Genomic DNA, 27,699 nt, shown 5'->3' on the forward strand with positions numbered 1-27,699 from the left:
TTCCTAGACGTTGAAGTAAATTGGGGCGATTTTTCTTCTTGTTGTGAGTAGAACAGCTTATGTAGTGCTAACTGGAGATCATGTTCTTATTCTATATTCTGGGACTGTATCATCCATGTTACTACTCTCGCTATGTCAGAATTTCCTAAATTTATTAGATTCTCTTCATTTTCACCTACAATAACCATAGCAATATCATCTGCGAAGCTAATTAAAGTTATACCACCTGGCATATCAAATATCACAAGAACTTGGAAGATTCCATACGTAACCTGGAATGGAAATCTTGCAATGGTCTAAGACACTCGAAGAAGTTTCTGAGGGCTTATGATCAAGAAAAATCACAGATCTTCCTGGGTCTGAGTAAGAACAATCTTCGGATTGTCACGGGGTTTTTAACAGGACACTGTTTCCTCAATGAACACCTCAGTAGATTGAAACTAAGAAGAAACGGCGAATGCAGATTCTGTGGGGAAGATGGGGAAACACCAGTACACCTCATCACTGAGTGCGCCGAGACGACAACAATTCGTGCCATGAATTTTGGTACGACTGATATTGGAGATGGAGAACTACCCTCTATAAAACCGTCCCAGATACTGGCTTTTGTCAAAGCCCTGGGACTGTATGATGAGTTATGATTCAAGAAAGGGGGACACAATGGATCTGTAAGGTCGAAGTGATTAACCCCCCTCCCACTCATTCTAAATTCTAAAAAAAATCAAATATCAACAAACCGTCATAGGGGACTATATAGTTTATTATCTAAGCCAATTATTACATATCTAAAGAGCTTTTCTGTTAATTGCCGCCAAAAAAAAGAGAGTTGCCACATGACACATGTCAAAATCATTTTTTATTATTAGGCATGTCAATTTTTTTCCATTTGTTTTAAACTTGAGACACACTGTATATCATTTAAATAAATATTATATATATGAAGAGTAAGGAAGAGGAATCAACGATCTACGTTTTATAGGAATTTTTAAGTAATTAACTTAATCTGTTCTAAAGTTTCAAACACATGCTAAATTATAATTGAATATAACAAAACGTTGTCCAAATAATAACGCATACAGTAATAAATATTTTGTATCTTTAGGCAACATTATATTATATCAGTTTTCTCTGTAAACGTCAGTTTTGTGGTAACGTCTTCTTTTTTTCTTTACCTTCCATATTTAATTAATACATTTTAAAATCATTTATTGCTAAAGTAATATCTTTATTTTCAGCTACTAGAACTGTTCTTATCGAGATGGGCGAATGCGGACCATTTGGAAGTTTTGGGCCTTACGAAATATCACGGAGCATGCAACCCTTAAAGTTTTATTACGATCTTAATTGCGAAATTGAGTCCTTCAGTTATGCTTTTGGTCCATGTTGGGAGCCAGTTATAGCACAATGCAACTTAAGTAAGGACTTTCATATAATATTTTGTATCTTGAAATAGAACTGCTGCGTATTTTTTTTATTTTTACTGAACCATACAACTACGACGTTTCGGATAGTTGTACCAATCTTCATTATCAGATAAAATAAACATGTTATTGACTACCAGCTAGTTTATCTGTTGTGATCCCGTGTGTTACATACTGCATTAACTCTATGGGTTCACGAGTAGAGCAGTTGTTTTTCTTACTAACTTCAAATTAAGTGTTTATTTTAACAGTATATATTTATTTTATATGACAGGTTTTAATAGAATATCCGCCCCTTCGCGTGATCCCTCTCCACCACTACCATTTTGGGACAAAGTAAGACTGTTAATGCACGGGCGTCTAACTATGGTGGTTCAAAAGCTCCAGGTACTCCTACACGCTTCTCTGGACCCGTACAATACTACAGAAGAAATGGCTCTTACGTGGGAGAAAGTTATTATGGACTGGACTAATGGTAACGTCTACTTTTAATTTCCTCTTTTTTACTTTTCATTTACTCAGTTTAAAATAAAAATATTTTATTTTAAATTTGAATTTAATTTTTTTTCAGCAAAATTAGTATTTAAAGGTGATTTGAATATTTTTGTAAGGACCGCTTCCAAATATGATGACGTGCAGTTACTTAAGCTTCCTAATTTAAAATTAATTCTTGGATTTCACTGGGTATGTCTTGGCGATCCAAATGATCATCACAATGTCATTTATTGTGCCCCAGATAAAATACCCGAGTATTCAAGTAATCAGGTAAGATTTTTTTTCGTAAAGTTTGAGAAACTTGTTTTTAATAAAAATAAAATCAAAATAAGATTTTTACTCTAGAATCGTTGGTCCATTTGGAAAAAGTTGAAGAGGGATTTTAAAAAGAGAATAGCCTAAAAAAGTTTACAGTGTTGCTTGTCTTTTTTTCTTAATATTAAGGGGCTATTCTATGGACCCACTCTCTTAGTCCTGTAACTTGTGCTGGTCCATAGGATGGGAGCATAGTTTCTCTGTTTCTAGCCTTGTTTTCACAAATAGAATGTGTCGCTTGCGATCCAGAGCCTCCCAGTGACACATTATGTGCTCTGCTCTGCCAGGATCTCTATCGGGAAGTCTGCAGCAAATACTTTCTTGATACAGGTTGAGCTTGTTCAAGTAGCACTTGACAGCCATATATCTTGTCAGGAGACCGTGCTGCTTATTTAGTTACGATATCAATATTTTAGGCATCATACCAAAAAAAAGACATTGGTATGAAATTGAAATGTCCAGAATTTTCTGTAGCTAAGTTGTTAAACAAATTAGATGCACCACAGTAATTTCTGTTTTTGAAGTGTGAACCCATTCACGATTGACGTTTTTGTTTATCTCTCTTTTTATTTCATCTAAAATAAACGTGTTAATTAATTTTTGTAAATGTGTAAACCCAGTACTTCCAATCATATTTTTCTGCGCCCCCTGCGCACAACGTCCATAATTTTTCTAGAAATAAAGATTAGAGAATTTCGGCGACACCACTAAATCTGGTTGATCCGGCCGTATCGCCTTTAGTGATATACAGGGTTGTTCACTACATACGGCACGGAGTATTGTAATTTATAATTAAAAAATATGTTGGTTTGTGGATTGACTTTTTATCAGTAATCAGCATTCTGTAGCAAACTTCAAGTTAATATAAGTTGTTGTCTTTTGAACCACTCATAATAGAGGATAAAGATGTGGAAGGTGGTATAAAGTCATTGTAGCAGTTCCAATGAGGAATTTGTTGAAGAATTGTTCTTTTCATTTGTCTTCGGGGCTCTTTGCATAAATTGCAATCACTTTTAGTTTTGCCCTCTTTGTAGACTTCAAATGACATCCAAATTTTCGAAATTTTTGGTTTGTGTATCAAAAACAATTTGTGTATCAAAAATAATTTGATAGTTACTTGCTTTTTTTTTTCTTTGTTTTATTTTTGTTGACAATTCTTATTTTGCCATTTAACACCTTAAACACTTGGTTTGCTTTCCGAACTGAACTTTATAATTACTGATATAATAAATATTTCGTATTTTTACTTTATAATTAACATCATTATTATTTTTAAAAATTTTACATTTAATATTTAAATTTGTATTTTATTTAAATTTCTCGGCATTATGGATTTTAAAATGAATATATGTTATCTCAAAAAGGAAATGTTACTTCATGAGCTTAGGGTTCGTGGTATGTCTGTTGATGATCAAAGTACTGTCGATAAATTGAGTAAACAACTACCTTGCGACCTTTATTAAAAATTGAAAAGGCTGGAGCTTTCAAATCTTCTCCTTATAACCTAAAGTTTGATGATGAAAAGATAATTATTCGTACGCTATTAGACGAGGTTAATGAGTCCATTAGTGTAGTATCATCGGAAGAGAACGTCCAAAACAAATTTCTGTCCATTCAGTCTAGACTAGTCCACCTGCTTAACCGTGTAAATAGAATCCCTGACACAATTTTAAACGACAAACAGCAATCTGAGAAAACCGAACTTTTGATTGATGTTTGAGCAGCACTCGATACCTTAGAAACTACGTCTCGACAAGAACCTCAGTTAGGCAATCACTTTCGAGATCCCGATGATGATATACCATTACATTCTTCACAAGTACATAATTCTACTAGTCAATCTGTTCCTTTTGTACATAGCGTCAATCCGTCAAAATACCAAAATATTGAGAAATGGAATTTAAAATTTTCCGGCGACATTAAAAAGCTATCAGTCCACAATTTCCTGGAAAGAGTGAATGAGTTGCGCTTGGCTCGTAATATAACTGAAAAACAATTATTTGATTCGGCCATTGATTGGTTCTCCCGAAAAGCTTTAAATTGGTTTAGGGCAAATAATAACAGATTTCAAGATTGGCAGGGTTTGAGTAATTTGTTGCGTAATCAGTTTGAGCCACCTGACTATCGTGCTAGACTCTTTAAAGAAATTTTAGAAAGAACACAGGATACCTCCGAGACTACAGTTGACTATCTTTCATGTATGCAGGCATTGTTTATCTCCAGAGACTCAACTGAATATTTTGTGTAGAAATTTTTCCCCATTTTATACCACGCAACTTCCTGTTGTAAATACGATTGAAGAACTTGAGACGGAATGCCTTAAGTTAGAAGTGAAGAAATATCGTGCTGAAAGCTACGTACCTCCGTCTAGGAAGAAGCAAGAATTTGTAGAACCGGACTTTGCTTTTGTAGGAGTGGAGAATCCACAACCGTCTACATCTTATAATTTTGTTGCTGAAGAAAACCAAGTCAGTGAAATCTCTTGAGGCCTACAGAATAATTCGAATAATTTGTCTAGGGAAATTACTTGTAGGAATTGCCAGAAGACTGGTCACATAAATCGTAATTGTCCTAATCCCAGAAAAATCCATTGCTATCGTTGTGGTACACCAGATTTGAGAACTAGAACCTGTCCAAAGTGTTCCAGTTCGGGAAACGGCCCTCGGGGAAATCGTTAGGTCGTGCTATTTCCTCTCAATCCACCCTCTTAGCGGCCAATGCTATTAACACCCAAGACCTTCAAAATAAAATCCTTATTAATTATATCGTTTCGCATGCTCAAGGCGATTAACATCCTTACCTTCAGATTAGTATTTTAGGCTATTCACTTTTAGGTTTACTTGATTCTGTATTAAAAAAGTAGAAAAAAGGCTCAAAGTCTCGGTTCTCTCACTTTTTTAATTTGAACCAGGTCTCTTTGAGAAGAATGGACGCCTTCTTTAAATTTGATTCTGTATCAAAACAACAAAAACAAAAATATTTGTGTATCAAATTTAACCATTAATTAGCGGTAAAAATTAAGCAACCTAATTTATAGATAACATTAAATAAATTTAATTATTGTTTGTTAATTTGTAATTACATTGAATCCCTGGGATTCTCCTGTTTGATGAAATTGAAACAACATGTGAAATTATTCAAATGAGCTGAAATCGCGGCACTGTTGCCAGATTTATAAATATTGGAATAAAACGGATTCGTTACACTGATGAACCTATTATTCGCCTTTCTTTGTGATCATGAAGCTTGCTCGTGTTTATCTGTGTTTGTTCATACTCGTTCATGTTCGTTCATTAGGTCTGAACACGGATTTCCAGATTCCATTTGTCATTATACTCAAACACACGATAACGCACTTTACCTGATTCATTACACAAGTAAAAACTACAATTTATTACTTAATAATACAATACACCACAATAACGAAGTAATAAATTATGATATAAGTGGAATTTTATAAATTTTTAGGTTCATGACTCGTTCAGAGCTTTCCGGTCGCAGAATGTAAACCTCAGTATTGTCCTCGAAACTAGACCGTCACCGAATCAATCTCCAAGTAGTTGCCCTACCCTACTACTTTACGGAAGTACTTTAAGATGGATAGAAAACTTAAAACTAATTTTATCTGGTCAGTGAATTTTTTTTTGTTTTCTTGTTTCTTTTCATTTTCGTCATTTCACTGCCTGTTAAATCTATTCTTTCAATATCTGTCTATAATAAACTTACAAATTACCTCTTGAAATTACAGAAATAAAATTAAGTTTTATCGGCTGGTATTATTTGTAGGTGTGACGCGACCTACGAAACGAGGTAAAATTTTTAACAATTTACGACCGAGGAAAATTCAGTTAAGTCGGCACTACAAGAAAATTAATCTTCTCGTTGGTTTGCATCAGTTTCAAGTTTGTTATTGGATGTCTTTCTCGATGCACCGAGGTTGCGAATTGTTTGGCGGGCGACTATCGTCCAGTTCTGGTAAGTCTATAATTCCTGTTTATTTGTTTATTAAGGTATTTCGAATTGATGGCAATGAGTTTGTACTGCAATAAAAAAGTGTGTTTATAAATATTATTAGTTATTAGAGTATGTCCAACGAAAGAAATAAGAATTTGACAAGCGACATTGAAAGATTGAGAAAATAACTATGAACCGTAATTTAATATAATAATAAGTTAAAATCTCAGATAACACTGTTATGTCACTGTTCTATAGTCTGGTTGGACAGATTGTAGGCTATATCCAGAGTAGATGTTCTATATTTATCAACGTTTTCTAGCTTATAAGATGAAAGTATACTGGTATAAATAAATAACATTTGAAACTCTGTTGTTGTTATTTAAAAATATCAACTGGTTTCTGGTATTTGTTGAATGGAATGAATGAAAAGAAATGACGATTTTTTTTAATATGACAATACATGCACCATCACCTTCTATAATATTCTATTTATTTGTGAACAATCATATTATAATCATAATGTTTACTACACCACAAGGTATGATATTGCGCAGGTTGGTCATTACGTCACAGGTGATAAACAGCACCATTGGTCGGCAAGCTCCGCGCGCCAATTTCAAATTGTCAAACAGATGACATAACAGATGACATAAATGTGAAAATAATTTTTCAAATATCAAGCTCCATGAATTTGACATAACTTTTGGGGTTATGTCCTAATTCTTCCCTATTTTATGTCTTTTTTTATTAGGGGCAAATTGCACAATATGTATATTTTTTGTCTGGCGTATGACATCACAGGTGGTATGCGTAGACTTAACGAAATTGGAGCCGCTATCGAGTATACCTTGTTTTCTTTGTACCATGTACTACACCTACAAACCGCTATAAAATATATTATTTATTATTAGTATTTAAATACGGTAATCGCAAAACATTTTCCGATGCACGTCATCAATCATATTGAAATTGACACTAAAGCCTATAAACCTGACTAAATGAGATTTTGGCCAAATGTTTAAATTTTTTGTGTGATTTAAGATACCGAGCAGCTCTCATTTTACTTCATAGAGCAAAACATTTTAACAGATTTTTTGCTTAGATTAAAGATGCAAAAATTAGTTTAAAGCGATTTTTATTATCGCCATGGTTGTCACATTGCGACGCGATCAGCAACGTTGTCATTTATTTTTTGACAATTATCATAATGTCAGTCATTATTTTGTATAATATCGTGTTGTTGTTGAATCTTTGGGAGTAATTCTTGTTTTTTTACCGATTTTCATAGCATTTTTTTTAAAAATGGTACTTTTAAGCACAAACAGTTCTTTTAAGAACTAAATTTTCGAGTTTTTGTATTGCATTTCTTGAAATTGTGCATCGAAAATATGCCGAAGCATTTAAACAATTAAAGCAAAGAGCCTGTAGTTTTCTCATAAACTATTTTGAACGAGAACGTGACAATAAATGTCCTTTATTACCCTTGACTGCAGTCAGAGAAGTAAGCGTGATTGGTAAGCACATGTACCACTTTCAAAGTTATTTCTACTTATTTCGATTTGTACTGAGTAGCTACTGCCTTAAATTTAAATATGCTACTGTCAGTATTAGTGACTACTGTTAATAAATAAATTAATTACTGAAATATTAATTATTATTAAATTAAAAATAAAACGTAAAAATGATATAACAAATATATTGTTTCCCAGTTTTACATTACAAGAGTCATCTTATCATCATCTCATAAATCAATCACAATCTGACAGCGCTGTCGGCATCGCTTATCGCTTGTGACTCAAAGTTGATCACGCGCATCGGAAATTGTTTTGCGATTACTTTAGAAAATAGAATAAAACATAAAAAGTTTACTAATATTTGTAACTTTATTCCTTTCATTTATAAACTAATAAATTCCTTAATTTCATTAAAATAGTCTATTATCATGAAAATGTTCACGTCTGGGAGATTACCCGAACCATCTTTATGGAACCCATCTACTACCTAATACATTTTGTGAGAATAAACCAACAAATTACCTTAAATAACGATAAAATGCCAAATCACGTTAATTCAAGAATCACTGTTTCCGTTGTGAACTAATTGACGGCAAGTCATGATGTGTGAAACTACTCGTCTTGACGTTATAAACTTTAATATCTTATTTCTCTAAAACGTAATGTCTTATTTCTTTAAAACGCCAAGAGATTTCATTTTGAAATTTTAATGGAATTATTATAATAAGTAGTATCCAAAACTGTTTAAAAAACATACAAATGAAATATGATGGAACAAGCCAATCTGATGAACATTATATGATTTAAATTTTATGTATGTCTGATAAGTACATTTTTATATCACAGTAATAATGAGCAGTTCTTAAAACATAATATTATATTTTTAGAACATTCGCTATCTCTGATAGCAATAGATGACGGACTAAAACACAGACCAAAGGCCGAATGGTCAATAGTATACATGAATTCTGAATTGACAGACTCTGAGATTTGGTTAAAGACTGCGCTACAAGACGATTCGGAAATTGAAACCTCCAGATTACAGCCTATAGAGAAAACATATTGTTTGTCAGTAGCTAAGGTCTAGTGGTCAGTTTACTGATATTTATTTTTCTCTAAACGAATATTTTATTAGGTATCCTATGGCAGAGAAACAAAATTGCCAAATCAAACTGGTGCTGATAGTAATAGGGAAACGCCTACTCACAAATTAGTCGTTTACGATTTAAGAGGTGCCTGGACTAAAAGTAACAGAAATGTAGCGTTCGTATTATTTGATACATTTATGAAAACAAAAGTAATTTTTATTATACAGTAAATTGAATATATTTGACTGCTCTGTATAATTTTTAGCGTATGAAGAAAAATTTGTCGACTGAAGCATTAAAAGGATTCAGAAAAGATACTAATACTACGCCTATGAAGAGAAGGAACACAGATTCCACTAGTACACCTCCTAATGTTTCAATACAGGTAAGATTTTGAACGTATGAATTATACGGGGTGTTTCAAATTCGGCTCTTACCATTGGGATCTCGGAAACGGTAAAAGATTCGAGGTGGTTTAAAATGGGACAAAGTTACCTGTTAGTGAGCCCAATGCTAATACGTTTATATAACTATACGTATAAGTATTTTTGTAATTTTCGGAAATATGGCTGAATAACTGTAATTTCCTGTTTTCGTTTTTGAAGTGAAACTGCTTTACGCGCGTTGAGAGTAAAAATTCAAAGCCGTAACACACAAGCTAACGTCAGGAAAAGTGGTAACGGCAGTGTTGCCACTGCTACCCCATTAGGGGTAAATCTCTACACCTTTGTAAAACAATTTAATTCGCTCTGGGTAACAATCTATGTCTGTGCCATACGCGGCTAAGAAAGTCACTACAATAAACTTGATACTGTACCAATATTTTCTGGTTGTGTGCAAGGAAGTAAATTTTCATGGATATTTTCATCTATAGGTTTGTAGCTTCTGAATAACGGTCTAGGTAAGGCATCTAACTCATTTACTAGCTCAGGATTAGAATTATTAGAGTTAGTAACTCACATTTTCATTGGAGAACCCTTATTTATTTCAAACCAATAATCAACGAGAATATTCGTATAATTTAATAAAATTACTGTAAATCCCTATAAATAATGAATAATTTACAAAAAAACAAAACCACCCACAGACTACATAGTGGTAGTAATATTTTAGTTTAATGGTCACAGCTGCCAGGGCTATCCGGTCGGGTGATCTCTCCATGGTATGAGGTCGGAGTCCTCAGACGGACAGACAGACAGCCGGAAGTAAGAAGTTTCATTTCAAATACTGCACGCAAAATTTTAATTTTTTTTGCGAGTTTATTTTGACAGAAAAAATCTATAAATACATTGTCAAAGAAACTTTTTTAGCTTCATACTTTGATAACCTGAAAAATCATTTCCGGAACCATCACGACCTAAAAGTAAAAAGTTTTATAAGAATCCGTTCATTTTGATAGATTGTCAACTATACGGGGGGACTATATAAATGTACTATATTTAATGTGGAACAATATCGGGTAGCGGTCTGTAGATTCAATTTAAACTAATTTGTTTTTAAACTCGATATTTCGTTAATTTTTATTAACTTCTTCAGGAGTAAAACATTTAGTCATTGAATATAATCCTATTATAACACGAACATTTTACAACTTGCACAAGACAAAAGATTTCAATCTAAAATATATGTCAACAATTAACAAACCAAGTACAATGGATAGAAACAGTACTGATACTGTTTAAACATCGAGTTTAAAAACAAATTAGTTTAAATTGAATCTACAGACCGCTACCCGATATTGTTCCACATTAAATTTAGAAGTACGGTCGAGATTACCACTATCACATAAATGTACTATATATATGGAGGACTATATAAATGTTTCGTACAATACGTCTATCCGTTTTGTAGCTACGGGGCATCCGTAAGGGGGGAAACGATATTCTCTGTTACCGTTTAATCGATGTTTCTCGTAAAAAAATAGACGACGCGCCCCATCAATAAAAATTCGACAAATTTGTAAGTAGCCAATGAAGTGAGTGGGCGGATAGTGATTTGCGGTGACATACTCATCAAGTACACCGCTCATCAAGTACACCGCATCAAGTCACTGCCGCTTCTATCACAGATTAGGTATACTATATGTATACAGATAAAAATCTTGTCCCTAATTCGTGGTACGAAAATTTTTTTTATGACGATGAGCAAACGAGTAAAATTTTCTGTGCGCAAAAATAAACTAGCGTAAAATAACAGTAAGCAGCGTAATAGAGAGATATCGGTAAACCGAATAGCGTGCATGGACGTTAATAACGCCAGGTGTTATTTCCTTTACGTGAGGTGGTATTAACTCTCTTCATTTATAGTTATCGGATCGGAAAAAAATCTGTTCGCGTCGCGTCCGCTATTTCAACTTAACCTAACTTTGAAATTGTTTTGTTTACTAGGTATTTTAAAACTAAAGGGCTAAAGTGCTTTTTTCCAGTGCTTTATTGTTCAACGTCTGCCAGTGGGTTTTGGGGCAACAAATTCTCTTAGACGGGCTATGTCGTCATCTGCTGTAAACCTAAGCCTTTTTATAGGTTCTTTAATATTGGAAGAGGTGGAATCCATATATTGGGCCATATTTATTTAATTAAAAAACGCTTGCTGTAATTGATCCCCAAATTACATCAGGCGGGTACGTTAGCGAGCATTGCGTTAAAAATTGACTCGCGCATATCGTAACTGTCAAAATAAGGTACGCGTAAATACTGCATGACGCTATTCAATTTACCGATGTCTCTCTAATAACTGGTCCGATCAGGCGCTGTGCACAATTTTAGAGGCCATAAGTGGGCGTGCTATGTGCGCAAACTAGTAACCTAACTAGTGCCCGATTCCGAAAATTGGAACCACAAAAGACAATAAAAAAAAACAAAGTTTATAATGTGTATAATCTGTGCTTCTGTATAGGTAGCGATTTATAAAACATATTGCTGTTTACTTAAATGTTTTTTATCCGCATTCTTTTCATAGACACAAATCCAGTAGACGTACTTTATATTTTCATTTTAGGCTATTCAGTCTTCAAGCTCTTCCCAAGACACGCCATCGCCAATAAGTAAATTGCAATCCGGACACGCTGCAAATATGTTGCAACAATTAATTGCCGAAGCCGATAACAATTCCATTGTATACAGTGACGATTTGTCCGCTGTATCTAGGCAACAGCATTTGCAAGGAGCACAAGCATGCCAGGAAGACGATGTAGTTCATAAAAATTGGCAAAGTAATAATCTTCTTTGAGAAGTAATACTGTATTTAGGCCAGTAAGCGAGGGTTTTATGGTCCGAATTCTGAACACCTGCACCGATTGACGTGAAATTTTAGCAGTGAATAGAGATATCTGTAAGAAACAAGAGTTACATAGTAGCGATGTGTGCTTTCACCCTGGGGGTGAGTGCCACCCCTTCTCGGGGGTGAAAATTAATCACCCATTTTAATTGCAATAATCAATAACGAAATAAATTTTAAGCAAAAAATGTTCTATAACATTTTTTCAGAAAATTAACATTTTCCTAGTATTTAGGATTGAAAGTGTTGATTTTTCGTCTAAAAACTGCATATTTTTTTGACAATTTTTATAAATAACTCGAAAACCTTGCACTTTATCGCAAAACTTATATAAAGTAAAAATGAAGCTTTTGGAATAACTAAACGATCCATTCTTTGTTGATTACCGTAGGTGTAATAATAATCGAGTTATCATTCTGTAAACGTGATTTTTTATTTTTCGAAAATTAAATTGCTACTTTTTACCGTAAAATATATGGCGAAACAACACATTTTTCGAAAGAAATTAATATGACCGTTTTTAAAGTGCTTGAAAAGACTTTTTAAATGCTTTCATAAAAAAGTTCAAAAACTCGCGGAGTTATGATAAAAATAATATTTTCACCCCATTATTTCGGAAAAAAATTACACAAACTAAATCTATGACTAAAATCATAAAACTAAAAACTAAGAGTAATACATGTACAGTTGGCTATATTTAGGTACCAACAATTGACTCTGCAAGTTCGAGCGGTTTAGAATGCCTAAATTTGGAAAAAAGTTGAAAATAATGAAAAAAAAAATTTTTTTTGTTTTTTAAAAAATTTTAATTGTTTTGACATATCTCAAAAACTAAGCAAGATACGTAAAAAATGCAACAGAGGAAAATTGAAGATCTTTTTTTTGCAATATTTTTGCTCTCTTTCAATTTTTCTATAGATCTCTTTATTTCGTAGATATAACGTTTTTTTAGTTTGACTTGCATGTAAGGCCCATCTTCTTAGAGCCCTTAAAACCCAAAAATCTCGTGAAAATGAAGAGTTCAAGACTGTTCAACTATAGAGGTTAATTTGTAGCTCGTGTAATTTCCTACAAATTGTTAGTTTTTATTTTTATGATTTTAGATTTTGTTGTTAATTTTTTTCCAAAAAAATGAGGTGACCATTTTATTTTTATCATAACTCCGCAAGTTTTTGAGCTACGAACTTGAAAAGACCTTTAAAAACAAGACATTTAAAAGGTCTTTTCAAGCACTTTAAAAACGGTCATATTCATTTTCTTCGAAAAATGTGTTCTTTCGCCATTATTTTACGGTAAAAATTTACAATTTAGTTTTCGAAAAATAAAGAATCGAGTTTACAGAATGTCTTGGCTATTACTACACCTACGGTAAATAAGAAAAAATGAATCGATTCGTTGTTCCAAAAGCTTCATTTTTCCTTTAGATGAGTTTTGCTATAAAACTATATATGTATTTATAAAAAATTGCAGAATAGTATGCAGTTTTTAAATGAAAAATCAACATTTTCAATCCTAAATAACTCGGAAAATATTAATTATCTGAAAAAATTTTATAGAACATTTTTTGCTTAGAATTCATCCCTTTATTGATTTTTGTAATTAAAATGGGTAATTTACTTTTCACCCTTGAGAAGGGGTAGCACTCACCCCCAGGGTGAAAGCACACATCGCTACTATGTAACTTTTGTTTCTTACATATATCTCTATTCACTGTTAAAATTTCACGTCAATCGGTGCGGGTGTCAAGAATTCGGAGGTAATACCCTATTTTTATCCTCGCTTACTGGCCTAATTTAAATTATCCACATAATTATTCGCACATCAATAATACTAAAATTGTAGCATTCATTCTAATGTTATTTTATATTTTTAGTATCATTAGTAAATGCCCAAGTGCTATTAAAAGGTTGTGAAACAAAGGGATATGTGATATTAAGTGCGGCCAAAGCGGAAATTATGCAGCGAATTCACCGACCCGCGTGGAAGGACAGAACTCTAGTGTCAAAAACCACGTGGACAGGATTATTGGAGTGCATGCAGTATTATGCAACTGTGAATGCGGGAGAAAACGATACTGGGGGTATTTACAAATAGTTTATAGTGAATAGATGATAATATAAGGCTGAACGGAAAAACTAATATTAGAACAACAAAAACATATTTTATACACAATATTAAGTTTTATTCAGAACCGCGAAATTAGTGGTTTCACTTAGCGTAGAAGTTTGTTCCTCTAATTTCAATGTAAGCATTCAGAACGTCAAAATTACTGGTAGGAATTTTATATTAGTAGAGAAAGTTAACAAATTTTAACTTCATTCAAAACTTTGATATTAGTTGAATAAATTATTGGTTTCAATTAGCGTAGAAGTTTGTTTCTTTAATTTCAATGTAAAGCATTCGGAACATCAAAATTAGTGGTAGGAATATTCAATTAGTAGAGAAAGTTAACAAATTTTAACTTCATTCAGAACTTTGAAATTAGTGGTTTCAATTAGCGTAGAAGTTTGTTCCTTTAATTTCAATGTAAGCATTCGGAACATCAAAATTAGTGGTAGGAATATTCAATTAGTAGAGAAAGTTAACAAATTTTAACTTCATTCAGAACTTTGAAATTAGTGGTTTCAATTAGCGTAGAAGTTTGTTCCTTTAATTTCAATGTAAGCATTCGGAACATCAAAATTAGTGGTAGGAATATTCAATTAGTAGAGAAAGTTAACAAATTTTAACTCCATTCAAAACTTTGAAATTAGTTGAATAAATTAGTGGTTTCAATTAGCGTAGAAGTTTGTCTTTAATTAATGTAAGCATTCGGAACATCAAAATTAGCGGTAGGAATATTCAATTAGTAGAGAAAAGCACAAATTTTAACCCATCCAAAAACTCTTTGAAATTAGCTGAATAAATTAGTGGCTTCCACTAGCGTAGAAGTTTGTTCCTTTAACTCAATGCTATCCTCGAATCAAAAATTAGTGGTAGGGAATATTCAATTAGTAGAGAAAGTTAACAAATTTTTTTAACTCATTCAGAACTTTGAAATTAGTGGCTTCAATTAGCGTAGAAGTTTGTTCCTTTTAATTTCAATGTAAGCATTCGAACATCAAAAATTAGTGGTAGGAATATTCAATTAGTAGAGAAAGTTGGACAAATTTAACTCCATCCAAAACTCTTGAAATTAGCTGAATAAATTAGTGGTTTCAATTACGTAGAAGTTTGTTCCTTTAATTCCCCAATGTAAGCATTCGAACATCAAAATTAGTGGTAGGAATATTCAATTAGTAGAGAAAGCAATAAATTTTTTAACTCATTCAGAACTTTGAAATTAGTGGTTTCAATTAGCGTGAAGCTTGTTCCTTTAATTTCCAATGTACATTCGAACATCAAAAATTAGTGGTAGGAATATTCACCAAGTAGAGAAAGCACAAATTTTAACTCCATTCAAACTTTGAAATTAGCTGAATAAATTAGTGGTTTCCAATTAGCGTAGAAGTTTGTTCCTAATTTCAATGTAAGCATCTGAACATCAAAATTAGTGGCAGGGAATATTCAATTAGTAGAGAAAGTTAACAAATTTAACTTCATTCAGAACTTTGAAATTAGTCGTTTCAATTAGCGTAGAAGTTTGTCTTTTAATTCCAAATGCAAGCATCTCGAAACATCAAAATTAGTGGCAGGAATATTCAATTAGTAGAGAAAGTTAACAAATTTTTAACTTCATTCAGAACTTTGAAATTAGTGGCTCTAATTAGCGTAGAAGTTTGTTCCTTTAATCTCCAAATGCAAGCATTCGGAACATCAAAACTAGTGGTAGGAATATTCAATTAGTAGAGAAAGTTAACAAATTTTAACTTCATTCAGAACTTTGAACAGTGGTTTCCAATTAGCGTAGAAGTTTGTCTTAATTTCAACAATGTAAGCATTCGGAACATCAAAATTAGTGGCAGGGAATATTCAATTAGTAGAGAAAGTTAACAAATTTTAACTCCATTCAAAACTTTGAAATTAGCTGAATAAATTATGGCTCTACCTGCAGAAGCTTGTCTTAATTTCACCGTAAGCATTCGAAATTAAAAATTAGTGGTAGGAATATCCAATTAGTAGAGAAAGTTAACAAATTTTAACTTCCATTCAGAACTTTGAAATTAGTCATTGCCCACTAGCGTAGAAGTTTGTTCCTTTAATTTCAATGTAAGGCCCTACAAAATTAGTGGTAGGAATATTCCAATTAGTAGAGAAAGTTAACAAATTTAACTTCATTCAGAACTTTGAAATTAGTGGTTTCCAATGAAGTAGAAGTTTGTTCCTTTAATTTCAATGTAAGCATTCGGAACATCAAAATTAGTGGTAGAATATTCAATTAGTAGAGAAAGTTGACAAATTTTAACCTATCCTTGAAATTAGTTGAATAAATTAGTAGTTTCACTGAAGGTAGAAGTTTGTTCCTAATTTAAATGTAAGCATTCCGAACATCAAATTAGTGGTAGGAATATTCAATTAGTAGAGAAAGCACAAATTTTAACTTCCATTCAGAACTTTGAAATTAGTGGTTTCAATTAGCGTAGAAGTTTGTTCCTTTAATTTCACCGTAAGCATTCGGTGAACATCAAAATTAGTGGTAGGAATATTCAATTAGTAGAGAAAGTTAACAAATTTTAACTCCATTCAAAACTTTAATTAGTTGAATAAATTAGTGGTTTCAATTAGCGTAGAAGTTTGTCTTTAATTTCACAATGTAAGCATTCGGAACATCAAACAGTGGTAGGAATATTCAATTAGTAGAGAAAGTTAACAAATTTTAACTTCATTCAGAACTTTGAAATTAGTGGTTTCAATTAGCGTAGAAGTTTGTTCCTTTAATTTCAATGTAAGCATTCGGAACATCAAAATTAGTGGTAGGAATATTCAATTAGTAGAGAAAGTTAACAAATTTTAACTCCATTCAAAACTTTGAAATTAGTTGAATAAATTAGTGGTTTTAATTAGCGTAGAAGTTTGTTCCTTTAATTTCAATGTAAGCATTCGGAACGTTAAAATTAGTGGTAGGGATTTTCAATTAGTAGAGAAAGTTAACAAATTTTAACTTCATTCAAAACTTTGAAATTAGTTGAATAAATTAGTGGTTTCAATTAGCATAGAAGTTTGTTCCTTTAATTTCAACGTAAGCATTCAGAACGTCAAAATTAATGGTAGTCGTTTTCAATTAGTAGAAAAAGTTAACAAACTTTTCCACTAATTATACTTCAAAATTGACGAGGAATGTCATTTTGGATAAAGAGAGTCTAATATTTAGCTTATAAAACAATCAACTTTTGATTTCTAACCACAATTTCTCTTGACGGATGATAATCAAAGGCCAAAATTACATTCCTCGTAAATTTTGAAGTATAATTAGTGGAAAGGTTTGTTAACTTTTTCTACTAATTGAAAATTACTATACCACTAATTTTGAAAGCCAACTGAAATGACTAATTGAAATCATTAATTTATTCCACTAATTTCGAGGTTCTGAATGAGGTTTTTTACCTTTTGAAAGATCTGACCTGAGATTAGGGTGGGGGAGGGGGGGGGGAGGGGATCGAGACAAATCTCGGTATCTCACCAGTGGGGGAGCGGGGTCAAAAAATCTTCCAAAACTATTTTATTATTGTTGGTATCACATGATAAATAACTTATTTAATTTCTCTTTATAGAAAATATAATGTGGTTGACCGTCGACAATATCCAAGAAAAGGAGTCCGCTGAAATATCCGAACCATCGGATGTGCCCAACATCGTTGGCAGTGGCGTATCAGTGGGTGCTGTTGTAAGCGATACCGTCGGTCCCAGTACATCTAGTCAGGTACGTCAAATTATATACCCAGTTCTCAAATTTTAAACCTTTAAATATTTTAGTTACAACGCATCGTTTCTCGATGCAAATGTGAATTTTATTATGCTGGTTATGGAGATATCAGTGTAGATCCTGAAGGTAATTAGTAATAATATTTATTTGTACAGTCTAGGAAAATATTTTCGAATTCTATTTGTAAGAAAAGGAAAGTATTAACATTGTAAAAAAGGGTATTGACATTTTTTTATTATAATAATAAGTTTCTATTAATAAAACAAATAATATAGAATTTCAGTACATATAACACTATACGTAATATAACTCAGTATAATATTGTCTAAAAAAAATTAACGCCTATTTTTTTTCTGGTTTAATCGTGGGAGGGTATTCCAAATGGGACTACAGCACATATAGATCATAAAATTTATATTATGTATAAAAAATTTTATATTATGTATATTTCATGTAAACTATATCATTTTTAAAATACAAACCAAAAATACGAAGAATAATTATGTTTTCCATGTATTCTACAACATATTTATTAATCCGTAGGATCTAACTAGCGTGACGTCATAAATCTCGCTTCGAGGCTGTTCTATTAGAGACGGCATTGCGTCAGCATGGCCGCAACCTTATTGCTAACCTAATAAAATTAACACTAGAAAAGTCCACGGAAACTGTCAAATTCAAAGTTATTCGATTCACAGACTATACCAAATAAACTTTTAGCACGTGATTAAGTTTGATCGGCATAGCGTTGCCGACTTTTCCATGTTTTCTTTTAATGCAATATTTTAGTAAAAAATGAATTAATTAATAAATATATAAACAGTTTTTATTTATCAGTAAAACTCACCTCCTTAACAGCACTTAAGGGGCCTCATCGTTCAAAATATTCTAAAAAGGTTGGAATGGGTTTTTTACAACGCTTATTAAGCTGCTTCGGTACCTCGCACTAAAAGCGGTTCTAAAAAGAACAATATTCTACTATAAGTTCTGCTAGTAAAACTTTTTAAGCTTAAAGTATCACAACACAATTCACTTAAACCAAAAACTCGTAAAATAAAACTAAAGTATCAAAACGAACGACGATTTAAATTCCAGTTAGTCAGCCCGGCGCCGAATATGTCCATGGTTGGTAACAATGAATTCAATTATCGCGCCCTCAATGACGTAACTAAAAGTTTATTTAGTATCGCTTATAGGTTATTAACTGTCATTTGATTAGTGTCATCAACACACCAAGTTTCAATGTTCTAGTGCTAACTGTTTTTCTATCTTTTCTGCTAATAAAATGTGTACAGATAAAAAAAAGTATTTAAATTGACTATAATATCCATATAAGAATTCGCCCTAAAGAGTGGATTTGATTAGTGCTATCCACATACTAAATTTCATTCTATATGTGCGAACTCTTTTTAAAATAGGTCGTTAATATTGTGTGTTTGGCCCACCCTGTATAAGAAAATACTTAAGCGGCCCATACATTATCAAACAAATTCCGCAACACAGGCTGTTGCGCAACGAGTTGCCAATGTATGGTAACGTTTGATGCGTTGCACAATTGTTTTATAAGTTTCAAGTATATTTGAATTCTTTTGTGCAACAGGACCCTACGCAACGCGTTGTGTAGTGTATGTGTGTATTGAGCTTCGTTGTACAATATTTTAGTCCTTTCATCCAAATTATATGGTTTCTTTTTCGTTTTTTGGTATCATCGACATCATCATAATTGTTTCTCGAACAATGCCCAACTTTTACAAAAAAGTTTGATCAAAATTTTACCAAGTGCATGGGTAATGCAGTTGTGCAACGCAACGTTGCGCATCGCTTTGTTGCGCAACTTGTTTGATAATGTATGGACCGCTGAATCAGTTGTGCAACGCAATGTTGCGCATCGCTTTGTTGCGCAATTTGTTTGATAATGTATAAGCCGCTTTAAAGACACATCGAAAAAATTATATTTATATTATATTTGTAATTTTATATTTTTCATTTAAGCTTCCTTTGTTTTTTAGCAAATAATCAACTCCTTATTTTTTAGAAATAATGAATTTACACCCCGTATGTATATTTTAGGTATAGGAGAAATTCCCCCTCCCCCACAGGAAGACGTTGGTCCATGGGATACTCGGCAGTCTGCTGTAGATGCCTTCACTCTAATGCATCATGATTTGAATGTTTGCACAAATTCCTTACAGGTATAATTATGTTACTAGAAATTAGGTTGTTCTTTATTTACAACTTTACCACGAATTAATAGTTATTAACCCAGATTTTTTGTTTCTTAGATAATTTTATTTGTTCTTTCAAATCTTTAGCGCGTTTTTGTTTATTGGTTTTGTTGTTAGATAACACAGTCTCGATCAAACTAACTTACAGTTCGCTACTGAATGAACCTATTTAATCGTTATAACTTCTGACTACCATGAATTGCCATTTGATAATATAAATGAATTTAAAAACTATTATAAATAGACACATAATTTAATAAGATTATATGTTTCATCAACTAGTATGCGATGCTTCTGGACATCGTCAACAATTTGCTGCTCTATGTCGAGCCACATCGCAAAGAAGCATTGGAAAAACTGGCTAGGATGAGGCTTCAGCTTCTACTGCATAGCGTAGACGACCAACGACGACCAATTCAAGAGAAGCAAACTGTATTAAGGAATACGATAAACAAATTAAGGAGGTTGGAAAAAGATGCTTATTTAGTTAATAAAGCCTTAGAAGATAATCCAGAGGATAAAGAGTTGCGGGCGGAGTTGGATAGGTTAGATAGACTTGTAAGTAATTCATCTCACTGAATTTGATATATTCTGCACTAAAACGTATTTTTTATGTTTTGGTGAGCATAATGTTTTTAAATATTTTTCATTATCATATATTATACGAAGTAATCAACAATAATTGAGATAGATGGCTATTCTCATTTTGTTCGTTTAAAGAAAAAATAAATTTAGTTGTAAAAAATTGTTTCAAGTCATTACTTCAACTTATTTGCACCATAATAAATGTTAAAAAAATTACTTTTTATAACTTATTTATAACATAGTTTGTATAGACATTGCAATCAAATTAAACAGAATATATTATAAAAAATTGGTCAAGTGGGAGTCGGATTCGCGCACGAAGGGTTCCGTTCATTATCTATACAACATTAGACACTATATTATTATAAACTTTTTTTCCGATTTAGCTGAAATTTTGAATGCGCGTATAAGTAATTTAAAAAAAATGAAAAAACAAATTACTAAAAATTGTATTAATCGATAATAAATATGTAAAAAGTAAAAATAAATATGTAAAAATTAAAAAAAAAACGATTAAAAAAGTCGCCTTGACTAGGATTCGAACCTACCTTACTACGGCTCCAACGTCATAGCAGCGTAAAGTCCTAACGCTTTAACCACGCGACCACCGAGGACTTGAAAGATTCTATGTAAAATTCTTACTTAAAATATAATGTTTCGTGAAAGTACTTTTTTATTTATAAACATTTATTTAATTCTGTTTTTAGTATTTGTTCTTATAGCGGCAACATAGATACATTATCTGTGAAAATTTTAACTGTCTAGCTGTAACGGTTCATAAGATAGACCTTTGTGACAGACGGACGGACGGACAGCGAAGTCTTAGCCCATGGCCACACAGAAAGCGTTTTTTGCGTTTTTAGCGTGAAGCGTCTTTAGCGACTAAAACAAAATAACAGGATTATATAGGAGTGGCCACACCAAAAGCGTGTAGCTTTTGGCGTGTCTCGCAAAAAACGCAAATGAAAACAAATCAGTTTGTTCTCTGTAGCGTCTTTAGCGTTTTCTAAGATGAGACCCCGTCATAGGCGGACGTTATATTTAATAATACAATAAAAATTAATTAAATAATATGCATTTTCTTTTCATTTTAGGGTATTATCTAAAAATATTTTTATAAAGAACATCTACTGTTTAGGAAGATTCTATTAAATTCAAAAATTTGAAGGAAATGTTTGAAAAAGTGTACATAGTTTGAAATGTTGAAAAAGTAATAAATTAAAGGAATATTTTCTTACGCGTAAAAAATAGTTTTTATGCGTAAAAAAGTTTTTTTTTTAACAGAAACAGATAGTTTTTGACGCGTAAAAAGTATTTTTTTTGGGGTAAAAGAGTTTTACTAGAAACAATAAGTTTTTGATGCGTAAAAATTAGTTTTTTACGTGTAACAGATAGTTTTATACACGTAAAAAATATTCCTTTTTTGTGTAAAAAAGTTTTTTTAGCAGAAACAATAAGTTTTTGATGTGTAAAAATTAGTTTTTTACGTGTAACAAATAGATTTTTACAAGTAACAAATAGTTTTATACGCGTAAAAAATAGTTTTCTACCAGTAACAAATAGTTTTATAGGCGTAAAAAATAGTTTTCTACCATTAACAAATAGTTTTATACGCGTGAAAAATAATTTTCTACCAGTAATAAATAGTTTTATACGCGTAAAAAATAGTTTTTTACGTGTAACAATTTTATTCGCGTAAAATAATAAAAATAGTTTTTTACGTGTAACAAATGTTTTTTTACGAGTAATAATTTGATTCACTTTTACAAAATTTGTATTAATATATCAATATTTTTGATAAACACGTGGACTGCTCACAAATACAGGCACTACGTATTTCTAAGCCGTTAACACGTTTCGTTACAACGAGATCGTGTGTCAGGGCTACCTCACTAGCTCGTATGTCACGGTTTTGAATTTTTACTCCCAGCGCGCGTAAACAAGTTTCACTCCCAAATGTTTCATAAATCATGTCCTAAAATTGCATTAGCAACTAGAAATATTTACTATTCTATTATATAATTATAATTATTTATTATATTATACATATTATAATTATAACACGTACTAACCACAACACTACAATATAAAAAATACACAAAAAAACTAAAATTCGCAAAAATAGATGGCAAATAATAATTATTATTTTTACAAACACCACTGGCACTAACAGTAGATTGTGTTTGTCTCCGAATATATGCCCCGGCCCGTCCACAATTCAATCCCAGCATCTTTTATCTTCAACGCTAACGGCGCCGATCTCGCCTATCTCTTTCTCACAGGATTGATTGTTGGACGGGCCAGGAATCCACGAGCTTGCGACGTTACTAATTGACATCTTGATAGAAACTGCAGACCTGCCGCGTCTTTTGCGTGTTTTTACTGGACACAAATCGAAAAAAGCGCTTAAAACGGTAAAATCGCAAAAAGCGCTTGAGACGCAAAGAACGCAAAACGCTTTCTGTGTGGCCGTGGGCTTAGTAATAGAGTTCCCGTTTTTACCCTTTGGGTACGGAACCCTATAAATTGTTTAAATTTGTAGATGCACGACTGCAAGATGCACTTGAACACTCAGAGTGAAGAGTTAGACATGATGTTGTCTTGTTATAAAGAGACTCAGCTCCTTGCTAACGCGCGATTAGCTACGACTCGAAGCGACAAACCTCTTACCATGGTGAGAGCCAACGAGATTTGTTTTAAACATGCGCAGTGGAGACTTACAGAAGCTGATGGTCAAATTGGTATAGCTGATTTAGTTTTAAGCAACTTTTTGTAAGTAGTTTTTAATTACACATAATTAGAATTTGAGATATGTTTGTATTTAAGTACGATAATCGCAAAACATTTTCCGATGCACGTCATCAATCATATCGAAATTGACACTAAAGAACATAACCAAACCAAACCTGACTAAATGAAATTTTGGTAAAAAGGTTTAAATTTGTTGTATAATTTAAGATACCGAGAACCAGTTCTTTATTTTACTTTATAGAGCAAATGATTGTACAGATATTTTATTTAGATTAAAGCTGCAAAAAATAGTTTAAACGGATTTTTATTATCGCCATATTGGTCACATTGCGCCGCGATAAGCAACATTATCGTTTATTATTTGACAATTATCATAATGTCACTATTGTCACATGTCATTATTTTGTATAATATCGTGTTGTTGAATCTTTGGGAGTAATTCTAGTTTTTTGCCGATTTTCATAGTCTTTTTTTAAAGAGTGTACTTTTAAGCACAAACAGTTTTTTTAAGAACTAAATTTTCGAGCTTTTGTGTTGCATTTCTTGAAATTGTGTGTTGAAAATATGCTGAAGCATTTAAACAATCGAAGCAAAGAGCTTGTAGCTTTCCTGATATACTATTTTGAATGAGAACGTGACAATAAACGTCCTTTATTACCCTTGACTGCAGTCAGAGAAGTAAGTTTGATTGGTAAGCGCATTATACCACTTTCAAAATTATTTCTACTTATTTCGATTTGTAGCTGCTGCTTTAAATTTAAATATTTCTACTGCGAGTATTAGTGACTACTGTTAATAAATAAATTAATTACTAAAATATTAATTATTAAATTAAAAATAGAATGTAAAAATCTTTAGAAAATTATATAATACATTGTTTCCCAACTTTACATTGAGATTTATCTCATAAATCCATCACAATATGACAGCGCTGTCGCCATCGCTTGTCACTCAAATTTGATCACGTGCATCGGAAATTGTTTTTCGATTACTTTAGTTTGACATTTTGACTATAGTTTGACAAGTTGGCCCACCGCTAACTAGTTACTGATTAGAATTTACACTGGAATTCCATTGCTTTCGCAGGTCCCGTTTAGTATTCATAACCGCTCAGCGATACACCAACAAGGTGCTGCAGCTACATTTACTTCCCTTTCTGCAAACACTTGCATATCCAATTTTCTCAACAGGAGAGTGCACAATCACATGTGACCCGCGTAACTTTCGAATTTTTTTAAGTTTCCAATAGAACATGTTTGGGATACGATGGGAATCATTTTCATTTTGTCCTTTACTACTACGTGGAGCCTATAGGCCTTCAATAAATGCTCTTCAGCGGATTCGGTTATTTGCAATTGATTTTACATCTCGCCATGATCGGTTTACTGCTTCGATCTCCTTTTTAACTGTCCTTTGCCATGTGTGCCTTGGACAACCAGTTCTTCTACTGCCTTGTGGATTCGACTCAATAGCTCTGCCAGTAATGTTCTTGCCGCTTCTCCTTAATGTGTTCCAATCCACCTCCATTTCTCCAATTCTTTCTTTCCATTTCCTCAATTTGATCTCATTATACACCTGCTTCTAGTTGATTAAGCTTCATAAATCCTCATTTCTGATAGTATTTGGCCAGAATATTCCTACAATTTTTCGCAGACAGCGGTTTATGAATACTTGATGTTTGTTTATTAATGGCGATGTAATTTTCTAGGTCTCTTCACCATACAACAATACTGACTTCACATTCGAATTGAAAATTTTAAGTTTAGTAAGTTTAGACTGTCTAGATCTCTAAATATTGTTGAGCATTCCAAATGTTATTCTGGCCTTGTTTATTCTATTTATGATACTGTGCTCCGTGCCTCTGTTGGTTGAGATTAAACTACTCAAGTAAGTAAAATTATTAACCTCCTCTGTAGGTATTGTTACAATGATAAAGGGAGCGACATTGTTGGTACACTCATCAATTTAGATTTTTTAATATTGATCTTAAGACCTGCAATTCGAGCTTCATTTGATAAATCAAATAGTTTTAATGACATATCCGCATGGCTATGAGACAGGAGATATGGTGGAAATATGATGCTACATAATTTACTGCACCCAAAACAGTGTACGCTCTCCGCAACGAAGTTCAGGTGGCCTGGGATATATATGCCGCGACGACTTTACGTGTGTATAAAAAAAAACAAAAAAACAGAGGAACATCAACACATTATTAACATTAAGGTACAATATCTCAGTTTTTTACGAGACGTTTCCGGTTTAAATTCCAATCACTAGCTACTTAGTACTAGGCAAACATGTTGTCAAACTATATTCAAAACTAAAACAATCTCCATAGGCGTTGCATTTTCCATATCAGTATATTATTAATTTAAAAAAAAATAATTTTAGGTATACAAAGAATTCAAAATCCGATGACTCTGTAGAACATCTTTTAGAATTGGGATATCTTAGAATGACCAATTTATTACCCAATGAAATTTACAAAGAAATACTGTGCCCTACAGAGATACAATATGATATGCCTATAGAACATAAGGTACTTATAAAAATTAAACCAACCATAAAATCAAACAATATCTAAAAATAAACATAATTTAAAATAAAAAGAGAATTATTTTAACTTAATATATTTTAGAAAGTCTTGAGGATATTTTGTAGAGAAAAACCTCCAGTGGGAGGTATATCAGTCAAAGAGCATTTTGAGATAAACATGGTTCCTTTGACAATAGGTAAGTGTCTCAATAATGTATTATTGAGAATTATTTTTTATAGATGTATCTATTTAATAACGACACATATTTGAAGGTATAGTAAATGTATTATCATTATTTATGTTGATTAAAGTAAATATGTGAAATTATGTACAAAGATCGCTCATTTTTTTATAATTCAGGTTTTTGGTTGATATTTCAGGTTTAACCAAGAAATTTTACAATACAATGATGAAGTTTTCCTTTCCTGAGAGAGATACCGAATCTGCAGAATTTAACGATAGGGCAAGCGAAGATGGCGATGCCGAACCAAAAAACAAGAAAGTCAAATCAAAGAAAGGCAGAGATTCTAACTTTTATATTCATATAGACGATGTAGATAAAATGAAAGTAAGTTAAATATCCATCTGTTTGTTGGTTATCGATTTTTGATATATCTCGTGTGTCTATTAAGCCCCGTTCTCAGAACTTCGTCGTGTTGCCAGCTACACGTCAAAAGAATCAATGAGATTTTTAGAAAATTCAAACAGCTGTCAATTTTAAATTTAAGCAACTCCCATTGGTTCTTTGAAGTGTCAACTACTGTCGGAGCTTTACTTATGACCTTGACAGTGACAGTTCATCTTGAGATATTTGAAGTCATTGTCGGACGTTAAAATTGCAATGTAAGAACTAGAAATAGATGCCATGGTACGACCAATTCTCACATATGGATCTCTGGTATCTTTTCTTTTAAATTATTATGTATTTTGTGCTGGGGGAGTTTTTTTGATATTCTAGATTTAACATATTTCAGGGACTTCAAATAACACTCAATTAGCTGTCACTTTCTTTGTAATACCGGGTGCGTCTCAAAAGTGGCTCACCCCTATAACTTTTTTATTTTTTCAGATAAAAAAACGAGACTTGGTATGTTAGTATATGACATAAATTAGTATTGATTGACGTATTCAATTGTTTTCGATCGCTTCTTGTTTCACCGGAAATGACTACAACTTTAGATTTTTACCTCGGTATTTTTTTACTTTTTTACATTTTCGCTTAAAACAAATTTGACTGTATTAAAAACACTAATATTTAATTAAAGGGCCTTGGAAAAATAGATTTGATCGTCTAATGTTATTCGTGTCTTATCCTGGCTTGGTTAAAAGATGCTCAAATCGTATTTTTAATCATATCTCAATTTTTACAAATAGAACGAGGGTGGCTCATTAGCATATTTGTTAAAAGCATTTTTTTACGAATAATTTGATACCACACACTTGGTATTTCGAGTCAAATTGTCGTTATGAACCCCTTTTATAATTTCAAATAAGCCATATGCGAAAATGTCAAAAGTTGACATGAGATATGTCATTCTATTCAGAGTGTCATTTTCTAACGAATAAAGTAAAAAAATATCGAGGGTGTCATTTAAAAATCAAAAGTTGTATTCATTTCCGGTGAAACCGGAAGTGACCGAAAACAATCAATTCTAATTTATGTCATATACTAACATACCAAATCTCAAATA

The 27,699-nt window shown here is 32.4% G+C and overlaps 1 protein-coding gene across 1 annotated transcript in view; it reads left to right on the forward strand.

The window, feature by feature from the left end:
* Nucleotides 1–27,699, forward strand: part of LOC115874258 (protein KIAA0100) — an 88,733-nt gene that overhangs the window by 43,915 nt on the left and 17,119 nt on the right. The window contains exons 19-36 of the mRNA XM_030889359.1: nt 1,236–1,415; nt 1,696–1,896; nt 1,993–2,186; nt 5,700–5,859; nt 6,018–6,206; nt 8,590–8,783; nt 8,838–8,999; nt 9,056–9,175; nt 11,788–12,001; nt 13,940–14,146; nt 17,757–17,905; nt 17,959–18,034; nt 19,979–20,100; nt 20,416–20,691; nt 23,261–23,490; nt 25,864–26,011; nt 26,111–26,204; nt 26,389–26,576. Of these exons, the coding sequence (XP_030745219.1) occupies nt 1,236–1,415; nt 1,696–1,896; nt 1,993–2,186; nt 5,700–5,859; nt 6,018–6,206; nt 8,590–8,783; nt 8,838–8,999; nt 9,056–9,175; nt 11,788–12,001; nt 13,940–14,146; nt 17,757–17,905; nt 17,959–18,034; nt 19,979–20,100; nt 20,416–20,691; nt 23,261–23,490; nt 25,864–26,011; nt 26,111–26,204; nt 26,389–26,576 (3,104 nt within the window). The remainder of the gene's footprint in view (nt 1–1,235; nt 1,416–1,695; nt 1,897–1,992; nt 2,187–5,699; nt 5,860–6,017; nt 6,207–8,589; nt 8,784–8,837; nt 9,000–9,055; nt 9,176–11,787; nt 12,002–13,939; nt 14,147–17,756; nt 17,906–17,958; nt 18,035–19,978; nt 20,101–20,415; nt 20,692–23,260; nt 23,491–25,863; nt 26,012–26,110; nt 26,205–26,388; nt 26,577–27,699) is intronic.

This window comes from Sitophilus oryzae, unplaced genomic scaffold (assembly GCF_002938485.1).
Source record: "Sitophilus oryzae breed Bouriz unplaced genomic scaffold, Soryzae_2.0 scaffold_125_pilon_pilon, whole genome shotgun sequence".
NCBI classification, from domain to species: domain Eukaryota; kingdom Metazoa; phylum Arthropoda; class Insecta; order Coleoptera; family Curculionidae; genus Sitophilus; species Sitophilus oryzae.